At 43.1% G+C, this 22,217-nt stretch overlaps 1 protein-coding gene across 14 annotated transcripts in view; it reads right to left on the bottom strand.

Moving 5' to 3' along the window:
• Positions 1 to 154: 154 nt before the first annotated feature.
• The window catches only part of HNRNPM (heterogeneous nuclear ribonucleoprotein M), a 277,288-nt gene continuing 255,225 nt past the window's right edge, over positions 155 to 22,217 (bottom strand). For 2 of the 14 annotated variants that reach the window (XM_072787525.1, XM_072787534.1), the window contains 11 exons: positions 21,431 to 21,622; positions 20,244 to 20,397; positions 19,395 to 19,444; positions 18,448 to 18,508; positions 14,789 to 14,890; positions 13,476 to 13,520; positions 12,942 to 13,019; positions 5,827 to 5,880; positions 2,833 to 3,635; positions 2,195 to 2,246; positions 155 to 578 (listed from right to left, as the gene is read on the bottom strand). In XM_072787525.1, coding sequence (XP_072643626.1) covers positions 415 to 578; positions 2,195 to 2,246; positions 2,833 to 3,635; positions 5,827 to 5,880; positions 12,942 to 13,019; positions 13,476 to 13,520; positions 14,789 to 14,890; positions 18,448 to 18,508; positions 19,395 to 19,444; positions 20,244 to 20,397; positions 21,431 to 21,622 — 1,755 coding nt within the window. In that variant the 3' untranslated portion in view covers positions 155 to 414. Of the gene's footprint in view, positions 667 to 2,194; positions 2,247 to 2,832; positions 3,636 to 5,826; positions 5,881 to 9,287; positions 9,387 to 12,941; positions 13,020 to 13,475; positions 13,521 to 14,788; positions 14,891 to 18,447; positions 18,509 to 19,394; positions 19,445 to 20,243; positions 20,398 to 21,430; positions 21,623 to 22,217 lie in introns of all 14 variants that reach the window. The other 12 variants (XM_072787526.1, XM_072787528.1, XM_072787522.1 and 9 more) reach the window with 12 other exon arrangements.

Here is a 22,217-nt window from a genome sequence, read left to right as displayed (position 1 = left end):
TCCTCGAGTGGCCAGGGTCCATGTCCTTCATGCTCAGGAGGAATGGGAATGAGACCCCCCAGTGGTCACAGTTCTAAGGGTAGAAAGAAGACTGGCTTTAGCTCCTTAAACCTCAGGGGGTGCCCCACAACACACACGCAAAAAAGCAAGCATCTTTTCAGGAACTGGTATTTATTATCAAAGTCATATTCGATGTCAACAAGATGCCACAACTACAAAAAAAATTGCGCACATTGCAATCTCAATGCAAACAGTCAAATGGAACCCCGGTCATTAAAAAAGTAATTCAAATTACCCCAAAAAGCAACTGAATTTTTTAAACATCTTTATACATCCAGCCAACAAATTAAAATGGTTAACAAGAAAAAATACAAATTCAGAGGTCTGGTATCGATGTTTAAAAAAGGCAACTGCTTAAGCATTTCTATCGATTCGAACATCAATCTCTCGGCCACTCAGCTTCATCCCATTCATCATCCGGCAGGCTCTCTCAGCCACCTCTGGCGACTCAAACTTAACCACACCGCACCCCTTGGACTTCCCGTTCTCCATCTTGATGTCGGCATACAGCACGTGGCCTGGGCACAGGGAGGGAAGAAGAGACCACAACTCATCAGGCAAACCCAGAGCTCAGCCTCAGTCTGGGCTCCACTCAGTCCAGATCACCTGTTGGATTTCGGTGGACAGAGTCAAAAGGGAGAGCGGCCCTGGCACACAAATGCTCAGAACACAATAGCTGGAATCCAGCGACTATGGCCCTTGGCCATGTTGCCATTCTTCTGCCAACAGAACCACCATCTGACCCATGATAAGCCTTCATGGCAGCTTCAAATGCATACTCATACACTTGAGAAAGTTATAAAGGTGGCTGTGTGAAGCCAACCTTATAGGTGCTTCATCTTCAAGACTTCAGAGTATTTACAAGGCCATCATGAAATAATGGGACATTCTGTATTGTCCACACATAGACTGCATCCTAATTTGAAAGTGGGGTTCACATATTCATTCAAGCACTGATTAAGAATCCAGGTATGTGTCAAGCACCATGAAACAAGTCTATAAGGGAAAGAGTTAAGGACATGACCACGTAGCCCTATGTTAGATGGCCCTCGTTTCTAGAGCCATTAACTCAGCCCAAGGGAAGGTCAACATCTAGAGGGATTCTCAGGACAGTTCTAAAATACTTAAGCTCACCAGAAGGTAAGCTCTCACTACAACAGCTTAAAATAAAGCACTTTTGGAGAATGGCACTTGCAACTCCGGGTTCAGAGACAGGAGAGAGATGAAAAAGGACGGACTAAGTTACAAAGGGACTAGAGTGAGCTTCTCATTAGCAGATGGGCACCTCCAGGCATCTGAGGCAGGAGAGCAGCCTGATCCAACATGACTTTTCAGAATACCTACTACAAACTAAAGAATGGAGAGAGAGCAAGAAGGCACGTATGGCTCAACAGCTGCCCTAAGAGAAGAACCAGGAGAAGCAGCAAAGTGGTGCAATCTGAGCTATCAGTGAAACAGGAAATGAAAAAACACTGAGGAGGCCTTGACCCAGCAAGCCACCTGGACTTGTGGCTTAGGCCTGGGGCTCCCACTTAACATGGTTTAAAGAACAGAGGTGGTGGGAGTCAGGAGCAGGGATTCACCCAGGGACAACTTCACTTCCTTTCAGCCACAAAGTGAGCCTTTCAGAATGGTGGCCTGGTGTGGCCAGAAAACCAAAACCAGAGCCCCTCACCTCATTCACAGACAAGCTCACCCCTGGGAACTTCTGGGTGAGTGCTCTTTGAGGCATGAACCAACAGTACAGTGGTAGAAAGCAACCTCATCTCAGATGTTTTTATTTTACTCAGCTTTGTCACGGAGAAACCATGTGACCTTGGGAACATGACTTTTCCTGACTCATCTGCAAAATGGGGACATCGTCTCCTTTCAAAAACCATAAAAGGAGAAAGATAAGGTTGAAATGAGAACACACATAGGAAGTGTCTGACACATAAGAGGAAACTCAACAACCGGCTTGAATATTTGCACAGGCAGAAAAATGGCAAGTCCCACTGGTCCTTGAGTCACGGCAAGTGGCTGTGAAGACCAGGATGGGAGCTTCGCTGCACCCCACAAATGCATCACTAACAAGCTAAGACTTCTGAAGCCACAACACATGGAAGCACCTAGAAAGCCTTCCTCAAACACTTACCACATTCGTTGAATTTGTCTTTTAGCATCTTCCATGTAAAATCAAATGGGAGCTAAAGGGAAAAGGAAAAACTGATGAGTGATACAACCAAAATCCTAATATCCTAATGCATAAACACCAGGGTCTCTCAGAGAAACTTTCAGGAAATAGGTGATCAGCAGAGAACAAAATACGCCTGTCTGGAATGAGGCTCGAAACCAGCACACCGAGCGTACTCCCTTGTGGCATTATCTCTCTTCAAGAGGACAGTCGCCTGTGGTTAGAGGCCCCAAAACCACTCAACAGTAGCTGAAGGTGGTTAACTTGGTATAAAGATGATACAGATACAGCCCTTTGTCCGTCATGCCCAGGTGTAGTGGCTCTTGCCAAGGGAGTCCAGAAGCTCGGGTTGTTCCTGAGCTCACTCACTGTTGGTTCCACCTAGCAGTCCGATAACCCAGGGCTCCTGATGCACAGTTCATACACTCTCACAGTCCTTCCTTATCCTACTAGCACCAAATTTGGGGGGACAGTAGCAAGGTGGCCTTTTGTATTGCTACCCTTCCTACTGAAGGCACCGACTCTGACTTCAACCTGTCCCCTCACCCTTCCTCCCTTTGTGCCTACCACCACCATCAAGTTGCTGAAGAGCCACTTACATTTCTCACAAATATCTGGCAGGCCTTCCTGGCCACCCCAGGAGCATGGCCTCCAGCTCCGCCAAAGGAACCTGCGAAGCTTCCTCCAAAGTTGCCACGCTCCATCTCGATGGCGCGGTCAAAGCTGGCACCGCCACCGCCACCCATGGCCAGGCCCATACGCTCAATGCCAGCACCTAGGGCTGGACCCATGGCAGGACCCATGCGCTCCAGGCTGTTGGCGCCCATGCGCTCCAGGCCCATGCGCTCGAGACTGTTGGCGCCCATTCGCTCCAGGCCCATTCGCTCCAGGTTGTTGGCGCCCATGCGCTCCAGGCCGGTGGCCATGCGATCCATCACAGGGCCCATGCGCTCCAGGCCAGCCCCCATGCCTGCGGGCACCATGCGCTCCATGCTCAGGCCCATGCGCTCGATGGCAGGGCCCATACGCTCTACACCAGAGCCCATGCGCTCAATGGTCTGGCCCACGCGGTCGATGGGCGCGGCCATGCGCTCAAGGCCAAAGCCCATGCCGGCACCCATGCGCTCCACGCCAGAGCCGATGCGCTCCATGGTCTGGCCCATGCGCTCGATGCTGGAGGCCATGTGGTCGAGGCCCAGTGGGCCCATGCGCTCGATGCCAGAGCCCATGCGCTCAACTGAGCCCATGCGGTCCATGACCAGGCCCATGCGCTCAATCTCGGAGCCCACACGATCCATGCCATGGCCCAGGCCTGCGCCCATGCGCTCCATGCCGGCACCCCCAATGCGGTCAATGCCAGGGCCCATCCTCTCGATCCCAGGGACACTGCCTCCACCTCCACCTGGAACAGGGACACAAAACAGAGGCAGGTATCAGGGACTTGCACACTTGTGTGCACACCATGCCAGGAGGGTGACCTGGGTGCAGAGGCTTACACTTCACAAGCTCAAACACAGTTCAGGAATTAAGTCCCACAACAATTTACCATTAGACATCCCTCAAATGTCAAGGCTTAACTGTTGTTAAGGCAGGGTAGTGAGGACATTGTTCTTCCTATTTCTATGCCACAGCTTACATTTCCATAGTAAAATTTTAAAAAGGGAGAAATTCTACCCTGGAGGACTGTGTCAACAACGTTCTCCACCATTACTTCGGAAGCCCTAGTACTTCTAACTAGCTTTGTGAGCCATGGTTGTCAATTCCCAAGAACTGTGAGGTCTCCCCACCAAATGACACTGAGAAATGCTCTCAAAGCTCAGAAACCCCACCCTGAGTTGGTCAGTCTGTAAAATGGATTACATGGATTGTATGTGACAATTCAAATCACTCACAACCTTTACCCTCTCCCAGCTTGTCCCTCTCAGATGCCCTGCTGATGGCCAGTCTGGCTGCATTTCCTTAGCACCTCCAGGCATAAAGAAGCTAGTATACAGCCATGTAAATAAGAGTAGATAAAGAAAACAAACACCAATATAGACCCTCTATGTCTAGATAGACAGGCACTTCCAGGGAGCCTTACTCTGTGAGGAAAACCACCAAATAACTTGTGTATAACTCTGCTGGCTTTAGAGGAAAAGAAGTCAATGGCATTGCAGAGTAGATTCTAGAAGAGGTCTAAGATCAATTCTCGATGCCATGGTTTAGCTGGACACATGCTTTCGTGTCAGCAATGCAGTGACCCTGTTTTGCTGGTAACTCTGTAGAAGGTGGGGCTGGCTCCACCTCCAAGGCCACTGCCCACCACTTTTCCACATTCAGAGCCTCTAAGGGTCCCTTCTCACTCAAGCTTCGCCATCACCACTGCCACCTGCCTCTAAAAAAGGTCAGCTGAGTCCACAGCCAGCCCATTAGTGACCCAAGCAGCCCAGTCCAAGATGTAATTGAAGAAAAGGAAACTCAGAAGTTTCTGTGAGTCTCTGGCTGACATCACATGTCATTCCACTTCTCCATTTCCTCAGCTGAGTAACAGCACACCAAGTGGCAAAATATAAAAATTTAAGATTAGTCTTTTTTTGGGACACCTGGGTGGCTCAGCAGTTGAGTGTCTGTCTGCCTTTGGATCAGAGTGTGATCCCGGGTTCAGGGATCGAGTCCACATCAGGTTCCCTGTGAGGAGCCTGCTTTTCTCTCTACCTATGTCTCTGCCTCTCTCTCAGGAATAAATAAATAAATCTTTTTTAAAGGGGGGGGGAATATTAGTCTTTCAGAGCAAAAATTTCTAAAAGTATTTAAAAAAGCAAGATACTAGAAAGGGCAGTAGCATGCTCAAGAATATCATTAATCAGGCTGACCCCCTGGATGCCAACAGCAACAGAGAACAAGGGGAAAACGGTGCCCACATGGAGTTCTAGTATCACACACCACAGAAATAACCAGCAAGTGGAGCTACCAAGGAAATGCCAAGACACTCAGAGCCATGGGGAAGTGAGGCATTCAAGCTGGAAAAGTTCATTTAGTTTTAAATACCCATTTTTTTTAAAAAGTGTATTAATGAAAAGATATTCCCAAAATGTTTACAACACTCATCACTGGGTAGTGAAATTGCAGGTATTTACTTACTTTATAATTTTCTTTTTTTTTTTTTTTACTTTATAATTTTCCAAATATTTATGAGTACATGTGTATAGCTTAGTAAGCACTTGTTAGATTTGGAGGTAGTATACCTTTTAATCAGGTATTTACTTTTATGAATTTACAATTTTACAGTATTTAAAACAAAGGCCCCAAATTACATGGAATTATAATAACAATGGCTAATGCTTACATATAGCACTTATACAAATATTTTTTTCTATGCATTAACTCATTTACAACAACCCTATGAAGTAGGTACCATTATAACCCCATATTACAATATGGAAAACAGAGAGGTTCAGTAACTTGCCAAATGTCACACGCTAGGAAGAGACAGAGCTGGTTCCCACCCAGGCAGTCTATTTTAGAGCCCATGCTTTTCACCACTACACTCTTACTATCCCCAGTAATAACAACCTATTCTAAAAATCAAAACATCAAAACTAAGCGTTTCCTACCTCCTCCCTGCTTTGCAATGATCTCTCCTCTCTTCAGTGCATTACTTAGGATTTCTAAGGAAATCAGGAAGAAAAAAAAATTAGCCAAATTTCTCTACGATAACAGAAATTTGTTTAATACAGATTCCAGAATAAGAATATTACTAATTTAAAAATAAAACAAGGAAAGGGGGGAGGGATTAAGAAATACACATATAGACAGGATAATTTTACTGGAAAACCGTAAGAGTCCTTGATGATGGGTCATGATTCTAGGTTCCCATGTAGCTCCAGAGTCTGAGGCCCAGTTGGCAAGACCATCTGGGAATGCGCCCAGCAGAGCTAAGTAAAGAGTCAGTATGCACCAATGAATTGAACTGCGAACATCAGAGCAAGAATGGGGGTGGGGGGTAGCATAGTTTTCTAAAGCTGATCCAGACCCTCAGTACTCAAACTGAAGCCTGCACACACCCACCAGATTCGATCAACAACTCACGGTTATCTCTTAGCAAACTCAAGCTATGGCTGTACTGTCAAAGTCCTGAAAACCAGCAACAATTGCATGCAGTGCTGAAGTATGACCTTACGAACAAGTCATGCACGGAAAGACTCCAGCATGTGGAGCCCACCAGCCCCACCTGGAAGGAGCTGGGTGTGACAGTGACAGACAAAGCTTTAGGAAAACAAAAACCCTACCACACTCAACACTTTGTCTCAAATAGAAAACACTGTTGCTTATTTGCCAACAATTAATCCAAACCTCTTTCAAGTTTGTTTAAAGCTATATGGTTAGCGTTAGCTTTTAAGTTTCTTCTCAGCCTTCCACTGTGTAAAGACATTTGTACCCACTCCCCTCTACAGTCCCAAAGTGTGCTCAGCAATATGGACAAACAGCCACAGAGTACATCTCATTTTATGACTAAGACCACAGAGATTAACCCCACCCCCACAGCTGTTTCTGGCACTACAACTACCTGCGCTAAAGGACAGATGTGGGAAAGCATACCTAGAAACAACAGCCCTCCTCCAGCCTGCAAGCAGTACAGGGCTTGCTTATTCTCCCATGACACCTGAGATCCAGCTCAGCATACCCAAGCCCAGCTTCACTTTCCTAAATCAGCACTTAGATCAAAATATTCCTCACAAAAGCTTCACGATCGGCGCACCACTGATTTGAAAAGAAAAATCCTTTCTTGGGTATTCACAGACCTCTCTGCTCTGACTCTGAACTTGAATCTGTTCTTCCTGCCCCAGGTAGACCCTCATGTCCAGGCCTCTGCACCTGATGCTGTTTGGCCCTCTCTATCTGCCAGTATATTCTCTAAGTTATGCTGAACCCTCTTGGACACCCAGCCCCATCCAGCTTAAACTGTACCTCCTGCCCAGTCTTCTTGCATTCCTGCTTGGATCCAGTGCTCTCTGAGCAGAACACTTCTATCAGCCATGTAGAGCACTGCTTTTTCCAAATCTTAACAGAGAGAAAATAGATCACCTTTGTGTATTGCTCACATGGCTCCCAAAGGCCTAGGAACCAACATTTCCACCGGCACTCTCACTAGGCCTCTGGTGCTGCCCTGTGCCACTGAGCATCATCTATCTCCTCAGCTGCACCACCTCCTTCAAGATCTATATCCCTGCACCACCAAGCACAGTGGTTGCCAGAAACAAGGGCAAAGATCTACTGCCTTGATAGTAGAGAAGGGACACTGAATGGGGAGACACTAGAGAAAGAGGAACCAAAACGATTCAACTTTCAAGTGAAAAACAGAGAGAAAAATCAAGAACTGAATAAACAAATCAAAAAACCCATCTAGGCCACACACACACACACACACACACACACACACACACACACAAAAAGACCATCCAGGCCAACTGGTCTGAAACACCACCTTAAACTTAGACACCTTTTTACTAAACTGTGTCTATCACAAGTAGCAGCAGGGAAGTCCAGAACAAAGCCCTGTTCTCTTGCCCATGTCACTTTGGGAGGTCACAGGACAAAGAAATACGATACTCTCAATCAGAGGAAGTGGCAAAGTAGGAGACAGCAAGCCCTACAGATGATATTTCTATTCAGGTTGGGACTAGAGGAGTTACCTGTTGCCATGAGAAATACTGACCTCACCAGATCTACCTCTTGTGCCACTCCACGAACCAGGACAAGGCCTCCAGCCTCATCACAGAGGTTGAGAGGCACCAAAGACCAGTGAAAAATTAAAGGCCTAAGGCAGGAAGAAATCCCTATGGAAGCAAAGCATATGGCCATCTTGTTCTTCTCACCCTCAGTATCCACAAATTGCTATTCGCAACCAAATGACAAGTTTTTAAATATTTTTAAAAATATCCTCCCATTCCAGGACACAAAAACAAAGTCAGTCATAAACAAGAAACTTTTAGCTGATCCAGTCACATACAAATTTATGAACTCATCCCTAGAATTCTAAAGCTTTGGAATACTCTAGAATAAAGCTAGTCAGTCATATCTAACAAGTAAAAGAAAAAAAAAATGTAAATCTTCACTACCAGCATAGTAAGACACAAAAAGGTCCTTCCAGGTACCTAACTGCCAGTAGGGAAAAAGAAAAACAAGTCTCCAGTTCCTGATTTTCATGGAGGACACAACATGAAGATGGGAATCCTACAGATAGTCTACAGAAGCATCTGTCTCACTGACAAGCCAGATGATGAATCTTTCCAGGACGTTTGTAAATTCTAAGAATATATCTAATACAAACTACACAAGAGTGCTTAAAACCCTCCCAATTAATGGGTCCCCCAAAGTCAGAGGCTGAGCACTCTGAGGCGGTCCCATGGAAGCTTCACATCTGTACAGAATGAGAAGCAGGTAAGGATGGGGCAGAGTATGGATCCACACTCCAAATCGCCTTTGAGATAAACTGAAGAGCCCAAAACTGGACAACCTCTTTGCACCATGCTAATGAAGAATTAAGCTGGCAGATTCTCAGAAACGTCTAAATTCAAAAAGAGGGGGGAGAGAGACATTCCTTGAGAAGAAATCACTTTGCAATCTAACCAAAATTGTAAACAAGAGATCCTCTGCACTTAGGCCCAATCCTCCAGGCCTTCCAGCATCAGAAAATCCCCCCCAGTTTCCTGAGGCCTCTTCTAAAGGCACCAGCAAACACACCATGCCATCTGTTAGATTATCACAGTGCCCTGGACAAGGGGACTCACACCCCATTCAGCAGGGCCTCAGAAACCTCCACCACTCGAGAGAGCCGGTGCAGTGTAAATGCAGCAGTTTGAATTCCCACAGCAAACACCTTATACCAAGGCAACCAAAGAAGCCACTTAAAAAGAACTAAAGAAAAATGGTGCCATTGATACCAATAAAAAATTCAAGGTCCAGAGTTTTTACCTAGGTCTATTTTTTAAAAGACTTTAGAAAAACAGCTGACTTTGCCTAAGAGAGAACCCCTGACCTGAGGGTGAGCCCCACCCACAAGGGGCTTTCTTACCCATTCCTCTGCCAAGGGGCTCGCCAAAGCTTCGAGACATTCCCATCTTGTTTCTGGCAAAGTCTCTCTCAAATCCTCCACCCATGCCACGCTCCATCTCTGTGGAGAAAAATATTACCCTAGGCCTTTCCAGGAATACCACTGTGTTTTAGACATGATAAATAACTACAGGCACGCAACAGCCACCACCAAATCAGCACTCTTTCTACAAGGAACCATCATTCGTCCTTTATTCCTTAAAAAAGTCACTTCGAGTCAATCCCTAAAAACTATCTACCTTTAGTCCATTAAGGACTGACCAACGTTCACTATAAGCCTCACTTGTATGGTATACCAGTACCTACTCCTACAGCAAATGGCATGGGCACATGCTGAGTCAAGGGCAGGCTGCAGCAGCAGCTACCACTTCCCCGCCCCTCCTGGGGCTTTCCATGCGCTTACAGTTCATAGAATCCTCCCAACAGCCTGCATACCTGTATTCTCCCTCCAAGATCACTGCCCCCATACAAAGAAAGGGAGGCTCAAAGGACTTAGTAACTTGACCAAGGTCACATGCCTGGCAAGGGGTGAGGCAAAGATTAGAACCTAAACCCAATGCAAGAATCCATACTCTACTAACACAAGCATATCCGCACAGAATATAGAAACATGCCTGCATATAATAGGTCTTCCCTACTAACAGAAGTAGTTTCCTCTACACAAGGATGTTGTTAACTTTGTTAATTTTTCCTATGCTGAGAGCAGGACTTAAATTTTATAACGTCTTTTAAAAGCTAAGGTCTTAGTTTCTATGGGGAAAGCCTTTGATGATCTCATCACCAGCTACTTCTTTCCTCTAAAGCAAGACTTAAGATGTGTAGCACACTGTGTCTCCCTCCTGAACTGAGAGGGCCTTGAAAAATCTAATGTTGCTCCTTAGAAATCAAGGTAAACAGGTGCTATATAATGATCACCTTTACTTGTACAACTACCAAAAATGGTTATCTACAGATCAAGTACCTATACTTTCAATGAAGTGAACAAGTCTACCAAATGCAGGCTAGAATTATGAATTAATTAGAAAATGCCAGCAGAAGGGTGCTTGGGTGGCTCAGTCTGTTAAGCATTTGCCTTCAGCTCAGGTCACAATCTCAGGGTGCTGGGATCGAGCCCAGCAGCAGGCTCCCTGCTCAGTAGGGAGTCTGCTTCTCCCTCTCCCCCCCACCTCATGCTCACTCTCTCTAATAAATAAAAATGAATGAATGAAGGGAGAGGGTGAGGGAGAGGGGGAAAGAAAGGGGAAGGAAGGAAGGAAGGAAGGAAGGAAGGAAGGAAGGAAGGAAGGAAGGAAGGAAGGGAGGGAGGGAGGGAGGGAGGGAGGGAGGGAAAAGAGAAAGGAAAAGAAAGAAAAGAAAGAAAGAAAGAAATTTTAGCAATTGGTGAACTTGCTTTTCAGTTTGAATTGACCTAACTGAATCTCAGGTTGGCAGTGTGCCATCTGCTGAAAATGTAACCAACTTGCACAAGCCTGCATGGGGTAGGCAGAAGAAAAATCTAAAATCTCAGAGTGGTACTATAATGGACAATGCTCTGCTGTGCTCCTTTAATCCCTATCATAAGGGCATAAAAGGCGGCAGCACTTTGCCCCCCTTGAGATAAGGAAGTCCTATATAGGCAGCAAAGGCCTCAGAACTCATCTTCCCAAACAAAAACAAAACAAAAAACAAACAAAACTCATTTTCCCAACTGTCAACAGGCTCTACAGTTCAGGGAGCCCTCTGTGAATTCCAATGTACTACCCAAGAATTCCAACGTACTATGAGAGAGAGAGAGAGAGAGAGAGAGAGAGAGAGAGAATTTCCTTGTCAAATATTACACATCATTCTTTGGTATTTGATGAGTTTTTAATTTATAATTTTTAATATCCATTCTATAGGACTTGACCTCTACTGCTGACTGACTGACCCTGAGATTCTGATTTCTAATCAGTCTGGTATCAGCACCTCCAACCATAGTAGATGCATTATGGTCACCAATTAAACACTAAATTAAATCAAAACATCTTTATCAACTTTCCCCCTGATAAAGTTGATTGCACTCAGAACACAGTTCAAGTGGAAGAAGTCCCTATTCTCTACTACAGAGGATGATGAGGGAAGACTTGGGAGTACCTGTATCTGAGAACATCTAAGAATACTGCATCAGAACACATCCTCCCACTGTAGCTCTCCACGAGAATCAACACTTTGAACCTTTGGTCAACAGGCCCATAACTGTGACTGCTGCATTCCACCTGCCAGATTATCGAGGACTTTGCCCATGCTACTCAGCACAGCCCCACCCCCTCTTCATCCATTTCTAAATCACATCACTCCACTCCTCAGCAACTCCAATTCCTAACGACTCATCAATTTTGAGCAAACACTCTACCAAGCCAGATTCCTCCAACTCTTTTTATTAGAATTCCTATACACATTACAAGCTACAGGCCAGCCAGAAAGCACACTGGAAACGCAGACCTTTGTCCCTTCATTCCTGACTAATGGTGAGGACTTCCCTACAGCTCTTTATCATCTAAAACAAGGCAACCCTCCCCCATTAAGAAGGGCAGTTTATTCATCAGAATTTTCCTTCTTTCCAGTTGACAATTAAGGTCTATCCTAGTAGGATTCTCACTTGCTCTACTCTCTCTTCACACTAAAGGATACTGCAGGTTAGCAAAGAAACATTTAAATCAAATCTTTAATGACCTTCCATCCCAGAGAAGCTTATGTGTATAAGGAAAGCTATATCCCCACAGGTGAGGTGTCAAGGAGTCAACCAACCCCAGAGGATTTCAGAAAGACTGAAGGGTTCCCAAGGCCCTAATCAGGAGGGGCTGACGCCCATGCTGGAGGCAGTTCTAAAAGGCAGAATTACAGTGTAATTAAAAGCCAGGCTCTGGAGCCAGATAGCCAGGATCCATATCCCAGTATTACTAGCCATGTGACCTTAGGCAAGTCACTCTCTGGGCCTCAGTTTCTGACGAAATGATAAAAGTACCTACAAATCACGTGGTTCTTGCAAGGACTAAATGAACACACTATTATATTTCTATTAAAGGGTTGAGAAGGCTAGAAGATCTGTATGATAGCACACCAAAACTCCCACTATATAAATGCTAAATTAAATCAATGTCTCTGCTCACAACTCAAGAGTTTTATGAGAGCAGATGATCAAGAACTGATGCAGTCCAGCATTCCAGGGGATATATGAATTTGATCAAAAACTCCAAAGAAACTAATAAAACTAATCCCTTACACTTAAAGACAATTTTAAAGTGAGAAAGATACCTTTAAAGTGAGCAAAATACAACCACACTTATCTACAGGATGCTTGCTAGTGCTAGAGACAATGAAAAAGTTTTATTATTTTATTGGGTAATTATGGGGGAATTCAGAACACAGGACATACATTTAGTGACTAACAGGATTAACACTTACCTACTAGGAAGTCTAGCTGCTGAAATACAAATGTGATTTTAATAACATCTAAGGCAATTCAAAGACATCTAATTAAATAGAAAAATGGAAGGGGCAAATCATTCATTAAAAAAGGGTTTGTTGCCTCAAGGTCACCCAAGAGTCAACAGCCAGTAGGGGGCAGGTTTAAGCAGAAAGAAAACACAAGGCTCACCATTTATTCTGCCCATGTTCATCCCAGATCCAAATCGACCCATGTTTTCCATACCGCCACCAAAAGGTCCCTCCATGCCTGCAAGAGATATTCACATTTGAGCACCATTTCAATGAGACTGTTTACACTCATCGGAAAAATAAAGAGATTTTCAGGAGTTTCATCTTGGGCATTTTCTGCCAGGAACTTCCTTACCAAGTGTAAGGACTTTAGGAATAAAAATGCTACTGCCCTTGCTAAAATCACCGTCTTCAAAAAGCTAATCTGATCCAACCCCCTCAACAGACAAGCAAAGAGAGGCCCAGAGAGATGGAGTGATTTGCCCAAGGTCACAGAGCTAGTTAGTGAGAAAGCCAGAACCAAAAGCCAAGATACCCACTGGATAGACTGACAGGTAAAATTAATTTCTAGACTCCAACTTTTTGGAAATCAAAGCAAGAATTCATGCAAGGCTTAAGGGAAAAGAAAGAGGAAAAGTGAGAGAAAACCATACCTAAAAGTGATTATATTTTTACTTCATTTTAAATCTCTTACCTCCCATTTTATTTATTCCAAATCCTATGCCTTCCATTCCCATTCCTTAAAAAGAAAAAGTCAATGCAAACTAAAATTATGTCAAAGCAGTAACGTTTGAACTTAAAAAGCACAAGAAATTCCAAACCAGCAAATGAACAAAAAATATTCCTGATTATGAACATATTTTAATTGTAAAAGAAAAGGAGGATGGAGAGGGCTCTCCCATATCACCTTTCAAACTATCGCATCCCAAGAAACTATGTCTTTAACAAAATAATCACCATGTGACTCAAAATTCTGTAGGGCCCACATACAATTTTAACAAAAAATCAAGTCAGGGCATTTAAACATGATATATAATTACTGGATACAAACTGAGGAATACTCTTTTTTTAGAAGTTCATTTTAGGGAATATAAGTCTTAAAATCTCCTTTGAAGATAAAATTCTCTAAAAAGCAGTTCTTAAAAACACTTGAGGCTTCCCTCCCCGCCACCCCAAACTTTCTTCTTTGGTTTTGGAGGGGGGGGGGCATTAAACTGATAGGGCCATATTCCAAGAAGGCCCAGGGCATAGAGGTCAGCCCAGAGTTTAATGTGGGGGGAGATAAGGGACAGGCAGAACTAACGGTAGCAGGGTGAAGGGACATCCATCCTGCAATTCAAAGGATTTTAAGAGAGCTCTAACTCTATAGTCATAAAAATGAAATAGTTCCTAATAGTATATAAATGTCTCCTGCACAGAATGAAAATGCTAAACAGCAAAGTTTAAAGCATATTCTCCACAAAGCTCTCATTCATTAGCTACTTCTTATCTTTTTGAACAAAGACAACACTGAACACCAGGTCTTTGTGGCCTGTGACAGCTACGTTGTCATGCAATGAGGGCCTCTGTGCCTTTTTATATCCATCAATGCCCTTACCCTAGTCTAGGAGCCGTTAACACCAGGCAATGGCCCAAAGGGTGTCTGGGTAACAGACTGTGGCAGTGCTATGGTCTGATGGTCAGGAGACCTACAGTCTCTGTCACTAACTGATAGTGTGACCTTGAGCAAGACCAACTCTCTGGTCTGCCTCCTTTTATCAAATAGCTTAACTAAGCTCGGAAGGTCATCCAAGGATAAAATGCAAACGTATTGTAACTTTAGAAAAAAGGATTCAAGTCAGTAAAAATACAAAATATTGCTTTTATCAAAATGAATCAAATGAATGAGGGAATTCTGCCCCAAATAAATCTTTATTCCATTTGAAGTACTTAATGTCTAATTATTCTAATAGTTCACTTGAGTCACTAACTTCCCCAGAAATCTCCAAAGTACACTGTAGTTCTCACCTGCGGGTCCTATGTTTCCCATGCCAATGCCTTTATTCAGGTGATTGGCATCAATAGGCTGTCCTCCTGGGCCTAACCCCATGCCAATACCACCAAGTCCATCTGAAAAGAAAAGAGAAAGTTGGAACTGTAGATTAGACTTAGAAAAGCATATCCTTCCAAGGCAAAAAGTCTTTGTTTACTGTGTTGTAAACGTCACACTCCATTCCCATCCATCCACTTCCACGAGCAAACCTAGGGCCTAATTCGAAATTCAACACTGGTACATTTGGGAGCTATCCCTTTCAAGACGTAACTTGTCTCTCTCTCTCTCTCTCTCTCTCTCTTTTTAAAGATTTTATTTATTTATTTGACAGAGAAGGGGGCAAGCACAAGCCAGGGGAGCAGCAGGTTCCCTGAGGAGCAGGGAATAGGATGCAAGGCTCAAAGCTCATCCCAGGACCATGACCTGACTTGAGGTGAAGACAGAGCTTAATTAACTGAGCCACTGAGCCACCAAGGCACCCATCAAGGCATAACTTCATATGCAATTAGATTTGAGTTTGTGATATATATAAAACAAAGACAAGTTAAAAAAAAAAAAAAAAAAAAACAGGCCTCTTGAAAATTACAGAAAAGGGGATCCCTGGGTGGCGCAGCGGTTTGGCGCCTGCCTTTGCCCAGGGCGCGATCCTGGAGACCCGGGATCGAATCCCACATCGGGCTCCCGGTGCATGGAGCCTGCTTCTCCCTCTGCCTGTGTCTCTGTCTCTCTCTCTCTCTGTATGACTGTCATAAATAAATTTTAAAAAATTAAAAAAAAAAAAAAAAAAAAGAAAATTACAGAAAAGAATTACGAACAACTCACATGTAAAAATCATGGACATTTATTTACTTCCTGTATCTCGAACTGAGAAACACCTGATTATAAAAGACAATTAACATCAGGTGGCCAGCAGCGCAAATATACCTAATCTCCACCTCCCAACCTGGTACCCCAAAAGACTTTTCCCAAGAAAAAGCCAATTAACACTGGGCATACACTGTTCTCTGACTCCACTGTGGGCTGTTTTCAAAACAGTGAAGCTCGTGTATCTTCTGCCCAGAAAGCTTCCTAATCTGTGGGGATCGATATACACAGTTCACTCTCAACTCCATGCTCCACAAGGCAGGGATGTAAGAATATAGACTGGTCTCAAAATAGCCAACAAGACCTGATAGTGTAAGACATTTCTGATGCTCTGAGTGACCGCAGTCTGAGGCTTAAACCAAGATCAGGTAAAATATTTTTAAATGAGAACCAAATACTTGTAAATGGGAACCAAAACAAAATAACAACAAACCCTGATACCAAGGGGGCCTGGGTGGCAAGGTCATGATCCCAGGATCCTAGGATTCTGCTCCCTGGAACCTACTTCTTTCTCCCTCTGCTCCTCTCCCTTCCCCTGCTCTCTCTCACACACAGGCTTTCTCTCTCTCAAATACATAAATAAAAAATCTGGGCAGCCCGGGTGGCTCAGTGGTTTAGCTCCACCTTTGGCCCAGGGCCTGATCCTGGAGACCCGGGATCGATTCCCATGTCAGGCTCCCTGCATGGAGCCTGCTTCTCCCTCTGCCTGTGTCTCTGCCTCTTTTTCTCTTTCTGTGCATCTCTCATGAATAAATAAATAAAATCTTTTTTAAAAAATCTAAAAAAAAATAAAATAAAATAAAAATAAAAAAATCTTAAAAATACATACAAAGAAACCCTGATACCAGTTCCCAGATATTTAATCTGTTTAATGGCCCTGTGTTTTTAAATTGCATAGAAACAGCAAGAGATCACCAAGGTTACTTACTCCCCAAGGCAGCCTCTGAAATGTGCTGGGAGACCAAAAGCCATGGATAATGGACTCCCTAGGGTCCAGTGTGTGCCAGCCAAGGCTCCCAAATAGCCCTCATCCCACCTCCTCCAGGCACAAAAGTCAACAAGAGCCATCACCTTGATCCTGGGTTATCAATGCCAAGTGGTCACATTCATTAGGACAAAGAAATATGATCTTTCTCTAAAAAAATGTTAATTTTCAACAGATAAGCCACGTTCTACTCTTAAAGCCACTGACCTCCCCTCAAAGTCCGCCTCCATTATGCTTCCATAATGTTAAACCAAAGAGGCGTTCATTTTAGTGTTCTAGTCTAGGCTCCCATTCAATTCAATCTAATGCCGGGCCTTAGGCTTGACCTCTTCCACAACCCAGACATTCCCTGGCCCTCAGAACAGACCCACTCCACCTGCATCACCTAGTATAAGTTCTCCCAAACACAGTACAAGCAAGGCCCCCTTCTCCTGTCACCTAACTCCCAGGCTTCCATGTGACTCCCTGGCCCTCCCACTGCTGCCTATGCTCAGGCTTGACTCAGTCCTGTGGGCTTGCCAGAAAACATGCCTAGAGCTTCACTCATACGCACCATTTCCATCTGTGAGGTGATCAGTCACCTAGCCTTCCCTGTCACAGGACAGACTCCCCCTATATAAAAATCTGGATAGGGCAGACCGGGTGGCTCAGTGGTTTAGCACCGCCTTCGGCCTAGGGTGTGATCCTGGAGACCTAGGATCGAGTCCCATGTCAGGTTCCCTGCATGGAGCCTGCTTTCTCCCTCTGCCTGTGTCTGTGCGCCTCTCTCTCTCTCTCTCTCTCTCTCTCTGTGTGTGTGTGTCTCTCATGAATAAATAAAATCTTTAGAAAATCTGGATGGCTGCACTTCACATTCCGTAAGATACACCCATTCAAAGTATATGGTTCAGTGAGCTTTAGTTTAGTTGGGGTTGCATACAACTATTACCACCATCTAATTCCAAAACACTGTCATCACACCAAAAACAACTCTCCACTTACCCCTCTCCCCAGGCAACCACTAATCTACTTTCTGTTGATGAATTCACCTGTTTTGGACATTTTCTACATATGGAACCAAGAGTCATCCATGCTGTGGCAGCTATCAGCACTTGATTCCCTTTTATTACTAACACCCCACTGTATAAATTTACCACATTTATCCACTTATCAATTGAAATTATGTTGCTAGGAACATCCACATATAAATTTCTCTGTGGACACAGTTTTTGGTTCTTTGGAGTACACCTAAGAGTGGCATTGTTGGGCCATACAATACTAACCAATCTGTTCTGAACCCAAGCGCAACTTGGTTTTAATTCACTGTGCAGTTTCTGGTTCTTCCTCACACAAGACACTTCCAAAATACCCAATTACGTTCTCTAGGATGTAGTCTACCTCACCACAAAAGTAATCCTAACAACCTTTCCTAAGCTATGAATTTCTGTTCATTTTTTTCCTTAAGATTTTTATGCATGAGAGACAGAGAGAGAGGGGCAAAGACACAGGCAGAGGGAGAAGCAGGCTCCATGCAGGGAGCCCAATGTGGGACTTGATCCCAGGACTCCAGGATCGCGCCCTGAGCCAAAGGCAGATGCTCAACCGCTGAGCCACCCAGGGATCCCCCTCTGTTCATTTTTCACCCTGAAAAATAGATACTAAAAAAAAACAAAAACAAAAACCTTTTTGGAACTTTCCTTCAAGAACGATCAAGATAACTGCAGAATAGCACGGCACAAACTCAAGGGTAGTTTTCTGGTTAGCCTTAACCAAATTCAAAATCTAAGCCATATTGACACTACTTACGGGGAAGTTGCTGTGGACGCTCAGGAGGGAAAAAATCTCCTTTTGGTAAGGCCCTTTCATCCTGAAAAAGTAAGTAAATAAATCTTAGTATTTCTTGAAGCACAGCTTGCAACAGCAAAAGATGGAAACAACTCCCAACAATAGAGGACTGGATAGGAAATTATAATCCACCCGTGCCATGGAATAACACACAAATCTAAAAAAATATATGGAAAAATACCTTTTGTATAAAGGAGGGAAGGAATAAAATATACATCCATGTTGCTATGGGGAATGAACAGGACCTGGGCAAGACTCTCACACTGTATCTTTTTCAGGCTTTTTGACTTTTGAGTCATGTAAAGCAATTATCTACTCAAAACACCAAATTGAATGTTTGAAATAACTACAATACCCCTTACAATTCATTTTATATTCTTCCTGAATTTGAGCCCTACTTAGATTGCCCCCAGCATATTCTAGTCGTGCTTGTATTAATCCATGACCCATAGCAAAGCCACAGCAGGGCTAAGGTTTATACTGCTGAAGTGCTTCAACAGAAGTTTAAAGGCTATATGAACCAAAGACTTAATATGTTCACAACAGATATGATACTGGCTAAACTTTCTTTCTTTTTTTTTTTTTTCTGGCTAAACTTTCTAATGCAATACAATGAAAAGCAGAAACCCATGTACATAACCATTCTTTGATCACTTTCTTAAGCAGGATACTCAACTGACCCCCATGCCGAAAACAAGCAACTGTGCAAAGGAAAAAATACCTGAAGAGCTGCATGAGCAGGCAAAAAGTTGTTTCTGTCATAAATTTGCTCAACATACTGCAGACTACTTTAACATAGACCGATCCATAAATGGATCAGTAGAGTCCCTATGCATACTCTTAATAATCCCATGTTTTTGCTGGAGTTATTTGAAAGTATTATGCAGAAAGAGAGCCTATTAACTTACCATTTTCACGTGCATTGGTCTATCAAATAGCAGTTGACCATTAAACATAGCTGATATTACAATTAAGGTTATTTCTTACAATTCTAAAAACATGCACAGGAGAGAAATACATGAGAAAAATACTTCAACTGCTACCAGTCCCTCTCAGTAGTGAACTTATGAGCAATTCTAATTTTTCATTATATTTTTAAAATGTTTCTATAATAAGCATAAAAGCAACAATAAATAAAACTCAAGGGTGGGAGGGGGAGTAAATGTCAGCTTACTTCTTAGGTGTGGAGTTTCATTTGTATAACCCTACACTTCTCACCAGATCATCCTCTTAAGTACTGGCATGAGTATTCTGTAGGTGTCCAATGGGTACCCCACCATTTTTTGAAGCACCATATTTTCTGGGTAAGATACACAGTAATAGACTTAATCTGAGTTTAGTGACTGTGTCCATGTATGGCATTTTCCACTGTGATTACAAAAAGATAACTCTAGGGTCAGAGACAAGTGCTTCTTCTAGAATGAGTCAATCCAGCAGAGAAATAGGGCCAAGAACTTATATATGAAATAACAATATAGAATTTCTCTTCTTTATAGACTTCTCCCCTCAAACCATACTCCTCTAAAAAGAGAACGATGGAAAAGACCACTCATGGGCATGTGCCTTTTTTCTCCCTACGCAGTACCAAATCCATTCTATCAGAGAGAACTTTTAAATTCCACAGTAATGCATTCCCTCTAGTCACTCAGGAAATATTAACATACAAAGTTACCACTTCCAAAAAAAAAAACCCTATTATTAAAGACAACATTTAGGCCAAATTGTTCACCAAGAGTTAAATTCTGATAAAAGGATACATATGGCTTGCACAGCTTCAATGGACTGTTCAAAAGTAACAGTGCCTATTCCACGACTTTTTCCATCTTTATCCTCAAGAATGTCTGCTCGGACCACCACACCAGCCATACTAAAAACTTCCTTCAGCTTCTTCCAGCCAACTTTATAATCCAGCTAACCAAGACAAAGGAGAAAAAAATTCTCAATGCAGACATCTTTTAGAAAAACCATTTTCATTATATGAGTGCAATATGCTTTGGATCGAAATAAACATTTAAAAATAACGTGACATTATTTTTATTATACTGGGTGCCTGGCAGGCTCAGTCGGTAGAGCATGTGGCTCCTGATCTTGGAGTCATGCATTAAGCCCCAAATGGGTGTGTGTACTTAATAAAAAAGATTTTAATAAACATAAATAAAATTTTTAAATGTCACAAAAATTTATCACCTGCAGTGGAATTTTTCAAGTAGGATTATGAAGCCTGGCCTTAACTGCTATTCACTGTCTCTTTCCTCTGAAAGAACAGGTTAAGTCAACTCATACCTTTCAAATTAATGCTTATTTTGTGAATATTTAAAAAATTTTTTCTTCCCCAGCTTAAGTTCACCATCATCCTCCCCAACCCACTTTCCTTTAAAAATATTTCCCTTTGCAAATGGCAAGAGAATCATCTTTCATCCCAGACACAAGAAGAAGGGAAACATCAGCGCTGTGGATATACTTTTCCGACCTGAACCTAAATAAACCCACAGGAAATGCAGACTCCACTACCACTTCTGTAACCAGAAAAAGTCAGTAAACATGGTCCCAATAGACCATTGTCAGGCCTGTGACGTATCACTACAGTAATCACTATGGGAGAAAACCCAACTTCAAAGCACAGATCAAGAAGAGAGCACACCCTCCCCCCCCCCTTTTTTTTTTTTAAAGATTTTACTTATTTGAGAGAGGAAGAGCACAGAAGGATAGGGAGAAGTAGACTTCCCACCAAACAGAGAGCCTGACACAGGGCTCCATCCCAGGACCCTGAGATCAGACCTGAGACGAAGGCAAATGCTTAACTGACTGAGCCACCCAGGCACAGAAGCATAACCCTCTTTAAATTTTTTCTTCTCAAACATCAGAACTACTTTTATAACATATTAACAAGATTATTTCATAAAGTTCTGATTTTCTACTTTAGACAATGTTTCTGTTTACTTACATTTGCTACAAATACCGTGCTTCCAAGTCTTCCAGCCTGTAATGCATGGATAATCTCATTTGGGATGTTAGGATTATTTAGGATACTGGGTGGGATATTAATCATTCCTGGGCCACCTGGTCCCATACCCATCCCACCGGTCGTAGCCATCACCTTTTGCATTGCTCTCCTGGCATGTTCACCATCAGGATCCTAAAACAAGCACAGAAGTGTTAGGTTTAACTGACTCAGTGATAACTAAGATCATGATCTCACAAAAAGTGATATTCCCAAAACTCCAGAGATTGAGAGGTTGTTTGAAAAGCATTTCTTGAGATCTATAACAAGAAATTCAAATGAACTCAACCAACAGGCTAGAAGAATTCCAGCCAAAGGTATGAGGAAGAAAGAAACGGTGTAAAATTTAACTCTCAACTTAACTGAAAGGGAGGTGGGGTAGGGTGGATGACATGATTAGTTGATATAATATAGAACACTTCCAGACGGAAATAAGATCTTCACAGGCTTGGTATAGTTGAGTCTCACTAATTTTCAATGGGGCTTTGTAATTTCTGATAATCCAATCAGTGATTTTTTTTCCCCCAAAGTTTGAAAACGCAGTTCTAGATCACCGAGGTACTCCAGTCCTTCATGTTATTCAGGCGTTGGACTCGTGTAAGGTCTGCATAGGTTTGTGAAACTCTGGCATTGACACTAGTCTTGAACTCTTTGCCCTTTCATCAGGTGTCTCTTCAACACACAGAAACCTTAAACCCTACCACATTCTCCTGAGTTCTGAATATACTGA

This window comes from Canis lupus, chromosome 19 (assembly GCF_048164855.1).
Source record: "Canis lupus baileyi chromosome 19, mCanLup2.hap1, whole genome shotgun sequence".
NCBI lineage: Eukaryota > Metazoa > Chordata > Mammalia > Carnivora > Canidae > Canis > Canis lupus.
This window is presented reverse-complemented; position numbering and strand designations above follow the sequence as displayed.